This window comes from Leptidea sinapis, chromosome Z, assembly GCF_905404315.1.
Source record: "Leptidea sinapis chromosome Z, ilLepSina1.1, whole genome shotgun sequence".
Taxonomy (NCBI): domain Eukaryota; kingdom Metazoa; phylum Arthropoda; class Insecta; order Lepidoptera; family Pieridae; genus Leptidea; species Leptidea sinapis.
The window spans coordinates 24,715,186-24,728,887 of NC_066312.1; the positions used below are offsets into that span (position 1 = coordinate 24,715,186).

A 13,702-nucleotide genomic window follows, 5' to 3' on the forward strand; every position below is an offset into this window, starting at 1 on the left:
TAGTTCCCGGATGTAACTAGTCAATATAAAAAAATCTCAACCAATGATTGTGTATTTAAGATTACGTTGTTATCGGTTAGTTAGTGGTTACGTGAAGATCGAATAGAAAAACCTTCAATTACGTACAAAATACGCCGTTTTTGTTAACTTGGGTCACTACCGCTTTAGCAATATCGACATTTCATTTTGATGTAATTTCTGAAAATTCCGTAACTAACCGCTAGCTATATTGCAATAAAATTCTCAAGGTCTCGGTGAGTGAGTGAATATTTTTTTTATGAAAATCAGTGACGAGACGAGCAGTTGATGGTAATTGATACGCCCTGCCCATTACAATGCAGTGCCGCTCAGGATTATTGAAAAACCCAAAAATTCTGAGAGGCACTACAACTGCGCTCGTCACCTTGTGACATAAGATGTCAAATCTCACTTGCTACGGCGCCCATTATACCGAAACTCAGTAATGCTTACTCATTACTGCTTCACGGCAAAAATATGCGCCGTTGCGGTACCTATAATCTAGCCGGCATCCGGTGCAAAGGAGCCTCTAAAAATGGTAATATATATTTTGTCTTCTTTGGTGTAGATCTACGGTGACCCGACCATAATCGAACACCGCGGGTCCAGAAGTATGCAGGCTCTTGAATTGTTCTTGTGATCTGGTTAGATTTTGTAGATGATGTTTGAAAGTAATACATTGTTTACCAGGAGGAACATGTAGGCGAATCCTATGAAGTTGTAATTAGTAGACACGACTTGAAACCATGGGGTTTTATTACATCCGAATAGTGAAGTCATCCCGTGTTGTACAATAATGCTTAACTTAAGGCGAAGAGTAAGCAGAAAACACGCAAACATGGTGTTTTTAGACAAGTTTTGTGGTGAAAGTATAGCATTTCGAGCTATGAACACTATTTAATCCTGTTACACATATCCTTAAGTCTTATTTGTAGGTTGCTAATGCTTGCTGTTGGTTATAGTTAACACTGCCGAGCCTTTTTGAACTACCACTTTTCTTTGAAGTTAAACAAGTTTTTTGGCATGGCGTGTCGCATTTTTTAGGTACTTCTCTCAGAAAAGTTATTCTTATAGCTTGTACTTTTTTGTGTAGGTTCATTAATTCAGATCAGTAGTGAATAACGAGGATTGTAAGCATATAAACTGTTTTCCACGCAAGAATTTTGAAAATATTGGCTTTGTTACATAGATGGCGGGCCGGCAGCCGTGAACTCATATCGCTCAAGGTCGCTGGCATTTAGTGTCGCCTTAAACACTTATGAGTAAGATTGAAATTAAGAAATATTGTCATGCTCACTAAAATGGCATTGCTTGCGGCGGGGTCGTGCCGGACCTTCCCTCAAATATGTGTGAAGGGAACGACGGCAGGTCCGTGCGTCAACTCGTGAACGGGTGCTGCTTGATCTGTTATAGTTAGTAAATCGTTCTATTTGTTAGATGCGATTACTAATTATGACAATAATCAAGCATTCTTACACAAACAAGTCATCCAATACTTTATATTTATATAGTTTATTATCTATGACTTTTTATTAAATATTTGGTATTTAAAACATTTTAAACTAACACTACGAGTATTCATATATTGGATGCAGCACCTTACAAACTAATTTGTTTTGTATATTACAGCCATTGTAAATATTGATGGAAAAAATTGTCAGTTGAGTTTCCTGTACGTTCTTCTCACGAGCTCTACAATTTCCGAAAATATGGTAAATTCAATAATTTAATAGAAATTTTTATAGTTGCAATTCAAAACCACTAATTGAAAAAAGTTTATTGATCTTGAGTTTTGACTATTTTTGAAGGGTTTCTCAAAGTTGTCGTTGGGTCAAAAATAGGCAAACGTAGTAAATCTGAAAACTTAAAATATTAACTTTTGCCTTATTTTAATAATATTACAATTAGATTACGACAGTATTATTACTGTAGCAATCTACAGATAATCTTAACCTCGTTCAGGCTGCCTAATCGTTTAGTTAATGTGGAATTGAGTAAAAAGAGTTACTGCAGAGTTTATTTAATAAATTTAGAGAGAACGTTTGAACATAGGCTTTGATTTTATTGTTAAAGTATACAGTTAGAACTAATGTGAATTATTATTAGTATACCGTATAGATGGGGCAGAGTACATCTTCACATAAAAATTTAGCTCCGTCTAACAATTATGATTAATTCGAATGGTAACCCGCAGGTCAGATCTTACAAACCGCGCGTGTTATTTAATTGATTGAGGACCAGTGTAAAAAATGCTTGTATTTTTCTTGTTATGTAATAAATAAGTAACCATGCCATGACTGTACATTGAATATTAAAAAAAGCAATTTATACACGTCGTAAGCAAGGTCAATAAAAAAGTTTTTAGTTTTTTTTTCTATTGGCCGGTTTGCTCGTACCTATATGATTATCGGAAAGTATTACACTTATTTATATATGTTGTGGCAAGTTCCACGTATTATTTAGTTATTGTTTTATTATTATTATAGATAGGTTCACGAAGAAGTTAAGTTAGTTAAAATAGTACTACAAAATCTCTGCGGTAACGTCAACATCACTCGCTCGTTGTAAATATTCTTTAATGTACATGGTATTATTATAATAATCTTCGAGCTAAGAATGGCTCACTTTTTACGACCTGTCAATCAAAATACGATAGTATATTGTAAGTCTATGGCTGAAACATACCAGTGGGACGCTCCTTTGCACAGGATGACGGCTAGATTATGGGAACCATAACGGCGCCTATTTCTGCCGTGTATTAGTAATGTGTAAGCATTATTGTGTTTCGGTCTGAAGGGCGCCGTAGCTAGTGAAATTACTGGGCAAATTAGACTTAACATCTTATGTCTCAAGTTGACGAGCGCAATGGTAGTCCCGCTCAGAATTTTTGGGTTTTTCAAGAATCTTGAGCGGCACTGCATTTTAATGGGTAGGGCGTAAAATTTCCATCAGCTGAACGTCCTGCTCGTCTTGTCCTTTATTCAGATGAGGGAGATAAGCAGCAAATGCACAAGAAGGAATAAACTGATACAATAAAGTACTCCATTTAAAATAATAAACTTATATTTTAACTGGCAGTAAAAGTAACCTGTTAGTAATAAAATCCATATGGTAGAGAATTCCAATATGGAAAACCCAGTTGGAGTATAGCTGAACCCGTTATAAAACAATTATTTATCAAACTCGCTATTAAAAACCCGACTACTCAAGAAATAATTGCTATAATTTGTCGATAATTCATGGAAGATTACAAGCTGGTTGCTAGTCGATAGTGTGGTGGAAAGTTGTTGCGATATCTCGACAACTTGGCACTCGCAGCCTTATAGAAACTTAGAAACTCATTTACATAAGAAACTTTATTATAGACGCGGCGGAAACCTGTTTCAATATCACACATACCGCGGGCATAAAACCACATACAGAGAACACTGTTTCTTCCACTAAGGTATACAATAATAAATATCAAACAAAATGTTATAAAGTTTTATCTGGATTTAATTATCCAAAAGTTTTGACTTTTCTTGAATATCTCCTCCTCCAATATTCGTCTTCAAGCAATTCGAGACAAACTCTGGCACGAGACTCTGTCTCTGAGATTAGCGAGTCTATATCTCCTGAGGATGCCTCGTGTAGAGGTGAAACACGTGTCGAATTGTTTGAAGACGAATATTGGCGGAATTAACACTCAAGAAAACTCAAAACATTTGGATAATTTTGGATTACAGCAAAATACGCCTGCTAATAAATTTTCTGGATTTAATCAGATAAAAGATAAAATAATTAATAGAGTCACAATTTGTGAATTACTTGTTCTGCAGTGTGGAATCATTATTATATGAAATACATAGACGCTTCCGCGGCGGTTTGTTCTTTTGAAGACCGTCTTTTAAATAAATACAACTTGCCTACACTCCAAAATAAACGCTTGAGAACGCTTCAGCTTGAGATCATGATCCATATGATATATATATATATATATATATAAAACAGGTATGACTGCAAAGCTTTTAATAATATGTTGCACTACTGGGTTCCTTCCACCTAACATGCATAATCGTAAATCGGTCCCGAACTTAGCTACCAAATTCCGTCGTAGTAATGCTGAAAGACGATCACTCAATCATCAACTGGCAACATATAATAATAATTTTACTCATATTGATATCTTTGCTTCTCGTGTGGGATCATTTAAAAATATAATATTTTTTTTTACAGTGATAACCCTCACTTCTGTGATTAATAACACAAATTATAGAAAAATAAATTTTATGACCGATGTGGTACTCGAACCCGCGATCTCTCGCGTTCTGTGCGAGCGCTCTTCCACTGAGTTGAACAAAGACATATCAAGATTTATGAACCTTGCGAACGCTTGGCTTAGTGGAAGAGCGCTAGAGGTCATGGGTTCGAGACCCGCATCATTAAAAAATTTTGTTTTCAAATTTGATTTGTGTTTTAAAAAAGATGTTAGTATCTGCCTTGAAAACACTATAAATATTACTGTTACTTTATAATATTATCTTAGAATAATAATTAAATTTCTTTTCCAATACATCACCATTATTAAACATTCTATGACAATGTAATGTAACACGCGGTTAACGTTGCTCGTGGCACAATTACTTTTAACTTATATTAATACTATTATATTATAAGTACCCATTGGTAGCTTTGTTTATTGCCCCTAATTAATAATAAAAAAAGAGAATGTGATGGGATCCCATAGTAATGCCAGTTTTATTAGTATTCTAGTGGGTGGTGGTCACTTCGTCTGCGTTTATTTAATTTTCTTGTTTACAAACCGATCGGAATAACACTATAATGTGTTGCGGGGATTGTTGCTAGCATACGTCAATGAAAACAGCGTACAATATGGATTTTTTTTTAATTTAATGCTAAATTACGGCATGACTATGATTTTATTATATTAATAGATAAATGAGAATGTGTGTTTGTTTGTTACGCCTTCACACCTTTTATATAAGTATGTAGGGTAAATTTAAGTTCAGACATTTTAAAGAGTTCCCGAGGAAGCGTTAACTAAATAAATTTTTACACAAGTTAAACTTAAAAACAAAATTTATGAAAGATGCGGGACACGAACCCGCTCGCGTTCCGTGATCTTCCATTGAGCCAACCGTTCGAGTGCCTTAATACTCATAAATCTTGATATGTCTTTGTTCAACTCTCAGGTTATATTTTTAAATTTGATTTGTGTAATTAATCCCAGAAGTGAGGGTTGACACTTAAAAAAAAATCAAATTGCTTCTAACAAATACCAGATGTTAAAACTGTAACACTCATATAATATCTACCGTATTAGTGTAAGATCTTTCGTGAGGAATAAATATTATTATTATAAAGGAATATAATCCATTTGACCGCGTGCAACATAGAGCAGCCCGAATTGTCGGGGACCCAGTGCTCTGTGAACGGCTGGATCACTTGGCAATGCGTAGAGACGTTGCTTCATTGTGTGTCTTCTACCGCATTTATCACGGGGAGTGTTCCGAAGAGCTGTTTCACCTGATTCCTGCCGCCGAATTCCACCTTCGCACAACACGCCACAAGTTAGAATATTATTCCCACCATCTGGATGTGTGGCTATCCTCCACAGTGCGGTTTTCAAGGAGATTTCTTCCTGGTACAACAAAGCTCTGGAATGAGCTTCCTTATGCGGCGTTACCGGGACGATACGTCATGGGTACCTTCCAAAAAAGCGCGTACACCTTCCTCAAAGGCCGCCAACGCTCCTGTTCTTCCTCTGCTGTTGCATGAGAATGTGGGCGGCGTTGATCACTTAGCATCCAGGTGACCCGTACGCTCGTTTGACCTCCTTTTTCCATAAAGAAAGAATAAATTAAAAAAAAAACCGACATTAAGGCTTTAAGATCCACGTCAACACGTACCTACACTGTAGACCAACGATGAATTAAAACAGTGAATTCAGTTGCGAATCTAAGTAAAGCAGGAAATATCGTATTATGTATGTTGCGTGCTAGTTATATTATCTCATCAAGTGTACACAGTTTAAGAGTCTCGTAACCGCGTGCCATTTTATAAGTGTTATGCAACTACGGAGAGAATTAGTTGTAACTTACAGCTGAAATAACGGGCTGCTGTTTTAATACCAAATAATTATCTATGTTGAAGACTCTCCAAAGGTGCCTCTGTACTAGTTAAATCATTGATTTGATTTAATTTATTTATCACTTTATTCATGTAAGTCAACGTTCATAAGTTTTTATATATACCGCCACTTCGGAAAAGGTCGAATTTAATGAGAAGAAGTGGTGAGAAACTCATTGCCACTCTTCAGCATTTAAATTATGTAAATTCATCGTTTTATAAATCATTTTAATTTTTTAATGTACTATATAAAGTAATGCAACAAAGAAAATACTCAAACGTCAAACACACAATAAGAAATTACACGAATAAGTAGAAAAAAAAATGTTAATTTATACGTAAAAACACAAGTGATGGATCAATACACATAGCGAGAATATATAAAAGGTGTTATGCGAGCATTTTATTAGCGATTATCAAAAGTATAATAACTTTATTTGTAAAAACATGATGCAAAGTTGTATAAGGATCATCCTGCACATCCACAAGTTGTCATCTCAGTGAACTTCCTCCGGTCTTGTGGACAGGTCTTTCACTCTGTCAATGCTGGTCTACTCCTGTCGCACATCAACGTCCAAGTCCGACCTCCCTTCGTAGAGTGCAACAGCTACAGTTGCAGCTTCAACCGATTACAATTACAAAACTCGAACAGATTCACGCGTGTCTTCATCATCATCAGCCGGAAGACGTCCACTGCTGGACAAATGCCTCCCCCAAAGATTTCCACGAAGATCGGTCCTGCTCTGCCCTCATCCAACGTATTCCAGCGATCTTGACCAGATTGTCGGCCCATCTTGTGGGGGGCCTACCAACTCTGCGTCTTTCGGTACGTGGTCGCCATTTGAGGACTTCACTGCCCCAACGGCCATCTGTTCGTTGAACTATGTGCCCTGCTCAATGCCACTGGTTATTGTATGATGGATTTGGTGGCTTTGGCGGTGACTTTGGTTCTCCTTCGGACCTCTTCATTTCTGATTAGATCTCTCAGGGAAACTCCGAGCATAGCCCTCTCCATTGCGCCCTGAGCGACCATGAGCGTTCTTATAAGGACTCGCTTCGCATTCCCCCATCTTATCTCCTCCAAAACTAAGCAATTTTTCTATATTGAAATTTAAAAGAAGAGTGTAATACTACACATAGCTTCAATCACTTTTTTTTTACTTTAAAACTTTTTAATTTGTCTGTTAATCGTGTGATCACGAAGGTTCAAATTGATAAGGAAGGGCATTTTTGTAAAGGTTAAATTTTGCGCTATTTATTGGATAAAACTCATAAACAGAGACCATAAAAAACCATTTTAAAATATTTTTGGAGATTTTTGTATTTTTCCTTTGAATATAGATTTTGATATTATTCCTATGAATAAGCATTAATGCGATATTTATGATAACAGACAAGAACTTCAGTGTCCAGAGGTTAATGCCAGTATGATTAAAATTTTCAAACTTTCAAGAAAACCAGTACAGCGTGTTTGATTGTCCTAGGTGTCAAGTAAGTGGGTCGTGAGCTCAAACATAGAGCAGGCTTAACAATAAAAAAAAATCTCTATTGTTGTCATATTGCGTGTTAGCAGCGCTAGAACTCAAGGGCTGACTCGAAGACTTACAGCAATATCCGCTCTTTGTTATCTTTATCCATTATTTATTATCTAGTACATAACCTTTTAGATGACCAGCGATACAGTGTGATATCTCGAGACAGATCCTACTAAGTTATGATTTATCGCAAAATCTATTGAAATAAACATTTTTTGCCATAACTATATCAACGGTTAGTGGTTTTATTTAAAAACATTGTCGTATTAATTGCAGACGTGGTAATGATTATCTAGAAAATCAATGTGTCCATATCTTTATTGAAAACTGTTTATATAAGTAACTTTTTAACAACAGTACTAATAAGTGTGTAATTCTGAATGCTGAATTAAGATGATGAATTCAAATATTTAGATTAAACATTAGATTTTTAATCAATTATGGAAAGTCAAAATCTAGTGCCAATTCATTTTTTTTTATAATTCAAAATCATAACAATATACGCTCAGTGATATTTTTTTAAATACAGACAGTATTTCAATTAATAATAATAATATTGACACACTTTTTACACAAATTATCTTGCCCCAAATTAAGCATATATAGCCTGTGTTATGGGTTGCAAGACAACGATATATTTAATACAATATACTTACTTATACATACATATAAACATACATAATTACATAACATCCATGACTCGGAAACAAACATCCATATTCATCATATAAATATTTGCACCTACCGGGATTGGAACCAATAACAATAATTAAGTCTTAAATTTCGTAAATAGCAATATTTTCTAGTAAACTTCTAAGTCGATTTAAGGCTAATTTCCACGTTAATAAGTTATTGTTGTGAGTGATTAGTTCTAACGTGTGGTCCTAGAAGTATCTCATATTGTTAAGATGTTATACTTAGTTAACATTTATTTGGTGGGCATCAAACAACTGTGGAGTAACAACCTCAACTACCAACTCCTTTAACAATCAGCTCGTAAGGATATTTTGGCATATTACTTTACTCTCAGGATGACTCAATCTGTACATACAAATAAAATTGGAGTATCTGTTTGTTACATTGAAATAACCGTTTTTACTACATATATATGATAATATATTTATATATATATCACATACACCAAAACAACATTTTTTAGAATTTGTCTGTTTGTCTGTCTGTTTGTACCGGCTAATCTCTGAAATGGCTGTACCGATTTTGACGGGACTTTTATTAGCAGGTAGCTTATCTTATAAGCAGTAACTAAGGCTACATTTATTTTAGAAAAATAAAGTAATGTTCCAATGTCCAAGAAACGGACTAACTTTAAAAATGATTTATATGGCAAAACAACGTTTGCCGGGTCAGCTAGTTTAATATAAAATCGTATACTATTATGAGACGTACTATGCCGGCAAACAATAACTGCAGGCAAACTGGCATTGTTGGCAACGTTGGTCCAATTTCCCTCTCTTTTTCACTTTCACTTTTGAAATAAAGAACTGAAATGTGGACAATAGAAGTACTGATTACGTATAAGTGTTGTAGTAGGGATTCCACCTTTCAGCTTCAGTTGATGAATCCCGATTTTTAACTATTATAACTGGACAGGGCCCTCATGCCTGCTCTTTGTTGTGTTGTTTAAGCATATCTTTGATTAATATAAATGTGTTTGTTTCAGTGGAGACGGGGAGAGTAAGATCTCAACAACCTACCACATGAGGAATAACTCCAAGTAAGAATTATTTATTATATTCACTTCTATTCATTTTCCTAGTTTCTATCCAAAACTTTATTCTTAACACTTGTGAGAACTCCTGTTCAATAAAACCCGACTACCACAGAACGGATTCCGTATTATTCAACATGAAAATATATCACAATGTACTTTTTAATAATTTTGTTATAAAAAAGAAAAAATTCTTAGCAGACATTTTGGAATTGGCCATGTTTGTTGGCATTATTGTTATAGCATCAAATGATAATAAAGGCATAAAAGGCATTTATTTTCTCAAAATATCTCTCTTTCTGATTCCTTTAGAATTCTTTTTGATGTCATTTCTTATAACTACTAGATACTACTACCGCTTCAGAAACAAATGGCGCTCTGAGAGAGAAGGGGCGCAAGAAACTCTCCCAGCATTGTTTTTTGCGCTGTTTTTAATAAAAATATACAATATTGTACAATCATTTCTATCGCTATAAAATAATCACAATCTAGTCCCAGGCTGTCCGATCATTTAGATATTCAGCGGTGGAGTAATAGGATTTACGACAGAGCCATTTTTTTATAAAACATTTAAATTTATTTATATATAATGCCTGAACAGTGGTTGGGACTTTATTATAGAAGTGTATCATTTACCCTAATACTTACGTATGTCAAACTATCAGCTGCCTGGTGGTTTTTAGATTAGAAGGAAATCAAAAAGGAATTCAAAATATTTATTTCAAATAGATCATTACAGGCACTTTTGAGTGTCACATTAATAAAAAAAAAGGCAATTTAATGTATCAGAATTGATTCTAATATAATATAATTCCAAAAATGTAGTTTTCTATGGAGAAAAGCGGGCACACGAAACTCCTGTTTTTATGATAAGAAGGTACATACATTTTTGGGGTTGTTGGTTGAAAAAGGGGTAAAGACAAGGTACTGCAGTAACCACAAACTGTTTTATACTGGCGGAGTCTTTTTATTACCACCAAGTGAGTATTAGTTGTTTATAGATGATGAGTGTAATGAAATGATGATTGGATAAATCTATATGGCGAGATGCTTAAGTGAGGTTTGATAATTTTTTGCATAAAAGTCAATTTGACTTTGATTAATGGTTTTTATCTTAGCTTTTTAAGGTAATGATGTTAATTTCAGGTCATTCTAAACTTAAGTTAATTCCGTGCCAATCCAAATTGGAAAACCCAGAGGAAAATGCCATACTAACACTGACTCTCTTCTATCTGTCCGTATGTCTAAACAGGGTATAACTCATAAGCCGTGTTCATAGTCAAGTTTTTAACAGAGTTTATACGTATTTTTGCAAGTTAAACAAATAACCTCGCTCCATGATCCACCATGACGACTATAACGTCAGACAGTGTTACATTCCCTTGGCATATCATCTATTATTCATGCCCTATTTATTGCTTAAACTAAGCACGCCTTCAGACATCATAATTTCAGCCGAAAGACGTTCACTGCTGGACAAAGGCCTCCCCAAAAGATCTGCATGACGATCGGTCCTGCGCTACCCTCATCCAACCTATTGCGGCGATCTTGACCAGATCATACGTCAATCTTGTGGGGGGGCTACCAACACTGGGTCTTCCAGTACGTGGTCGCCATCAGAGTACGTCACTGCCCCAACCTCTATCTGTACTTGAGCTATGTGCCCTGCCACTTCAGTTTCGGAATGGTCCGTGTCATGTCAGTGACTTTGAGTGAGACATTTATTTATTTATTTATGAACTATCAACAGAATTAAATGCGATACATAAACATTAAACAAATCTTAGGTGCTAGGGATACTCATAATTATTTAAAGTATGTACATAATTATTTAGTTTTAAATAAAAATAAAAGTATTTCTCTGTCCAAATAAGTAAAATTCACTATTAATTTAATTTTCAATTGTTATCATGTTTTGCGGTTCAGAGCATTAGTTGCGACAAGTATTCGATCTGTGCTCAAACATTGTATACAATTGATTTCTCAACGTGAACGTGATAATGAAAGCTATGAGAAACCTAAACAAACTCCGTGACGACACAGCACGTCATCATAGTAGTTTTCCTTATAGGTACTATTTTTGTATACTTCCAGACATTTAATAAAACACCAAAATATATTTTTAATAAACTTATATAATACGAACTCATTTTATTTCATTTCAAATATTGTTTTTATTATTTGGTTGCTTATGTGATACAGATCGCTGACTGACGGACGGCCTGTTCGACAAAAGAGTCTTTGTAATAAGGTTTTGGTAAGCCTTTAGGTACAGAACCTTAAACATATCCAAATTTGGGAATATACTTATATAACTACATACAAAACCGTTCAGTTCAATTTTAATCATTGTTCCTTTATGTAAAATAATTTATATATATTATACATTAATATATGTCATAAGGTATTCAAAGAGCAATCGAAAATAGTATTCCGTGTTAGGTTTTGTGACCCAAAAAGTAGAAAATATATATTTTTTTAAGGAAAAGGAGGACAAACAAACGTACGAGGTGACCTGGTGTATAATGATCACACATTTTAGTGGGGGTTTTACTGGTATATACAGGAGCGTTGTCAGCCTTTAAGGATATAAATGTATATCTTAGATCATTTATACGTCTAGATAGAGTACCTACGACAGTAGCTGTGAAAACGTCGAAAAAATTGAGTTTGGAACTAACCTCTATTTTGAGTAATGCACGCACACGAACAATGTGTCACACAAATCGCGAGTGTAAGAAGTAACTTGTCACGCACACTAAACAAATATTTATGGCCTGTTTTTATCGTTTGTCTAATAGCCAGAGACAGATATATATATAACACTAGTTGACCCAACAGACATTGTTCTGTTCATAATAAAAAAAAAACTCATGTGGTTGGAATTTCGTATAATAACGTTCTTAGCTGACCTCTATTCGGCAAAAGGAATATTCCTACCAGATAACAAGTTTCTATGCTTTATGGTTCCAGAGATATCGTGATGAGACAATACATAGGTGGAAATCTCTTTTTATAATATAAAACAAAACAAATAACAAAAGCTGTGTTTTTGGTGGATTCGGACTGTCTCAAAAAACGATCTGCATCACCAAGTTCAATGTAGCCCTCGCAAGGTTAAACTAAGGTGTCCAATTTGGTGTGGGATGTTGTAACAGCTATGACGAAGCATGGATTAATTCTTACGATCTCTAAACAAAGCACCAATCGGACTCATGGGACGATCATTCAAAACAGTCCAAAACACAATTTGGAATATCGTCCTACTATTTACATATGGTACATGGCTATTTACTTGCTAGAAGTCTATATCCATTTTTATCCAGTTACGTGATCAACTGTTTTCATCAACAAAATAAGCTTTCGAAGAGAATGCATAAGATGTCTTCGATGTTACCACAAAAGAGTGCTATAAAATTAAGAGTGGCTTATCGGTAACAAAAAATATCTCGACAAATTTGCTTTTGATAATTCACAGGAATTACTTTATCATTCCGGAAACATTTAGTGCACTCCACATAGAAAAATATGATTATACGTACTTTTGATTGTCAATTTGTAACCTATTGTCATTTTTATAACGGTCTCTTTAATCCTCTGAGAGTTTACGGCCGTTTTCAATGACCTATCTAGCCTTAGTTTAACTTACTAGATGTAGACAAATCTATCCTTTTACGCTTAGTTACATTTCAATAACCTATCGACAGATAGCATTGGACTATGACTAATAACAAACTATGTTGGCCATAACTATGGTTAAATAAGATCTTGTCATTAAACGGTGATAGCAATCTATTCATAACTAGAGATACGTTATTGGAAACGGCAGGTCATCAGTGGTTAAAGCGATCATTTTGCTTCATAAAAATCAAACAAACACCAATAGAATATATGAACATGCAATGCTTTTAGTAAATATTGACACAAAATATAAAATATATTTAACACACGGCTGGTATCGGTTTGGCTTATGTTATGTTAGATATTATGTATAAAGCCGATGAACTCCAAAATATTACTAGTATTATGTTGAAATTTTAATTTACACACGCGATTTATTTTTCACATACATACATATTTATGACTATATATATTAGAATTTATAATAAATATGCTCAATGTATTTGCGCTACCGATGCAAAAAAATATATTTTATGGGTTTGTGCACGCTAATCTCAGAAACCACTAAGCTGATTTGAATGCTGTTTATAATGTATTGCGTTAAGCGCTCTGTAATATTTAATGTTTTTTAAAGTTAATTGATGGCTGGATTGTTATTTGTAATAGACGT

At 34.6% G+C, this 13,702-nt stretch overlaps 1 protein-coding gene across 1 annotated transcript in view; it reads left to right on the forward strand.

Moving 5' to 3' along the window:
- LOC126978805 (neprilysin-2) overlaps positions 1-13,702 on the forward strand; it is an 86,368-nt gene that overhangs the window by 17,233 nt on the left and 55,433 nt on the right. Inside the window, exon 2 of the mRNA XM_050827886.1 lies at positions 9,364-9,417. Within this exon, the coding sequence (XP_050683843.1) occupies positions 9,364-9,417 (54 nt within the window). The remainder of the gene's footprint in view (positions 1-9,363; positions 9,418-13,702) is intronic.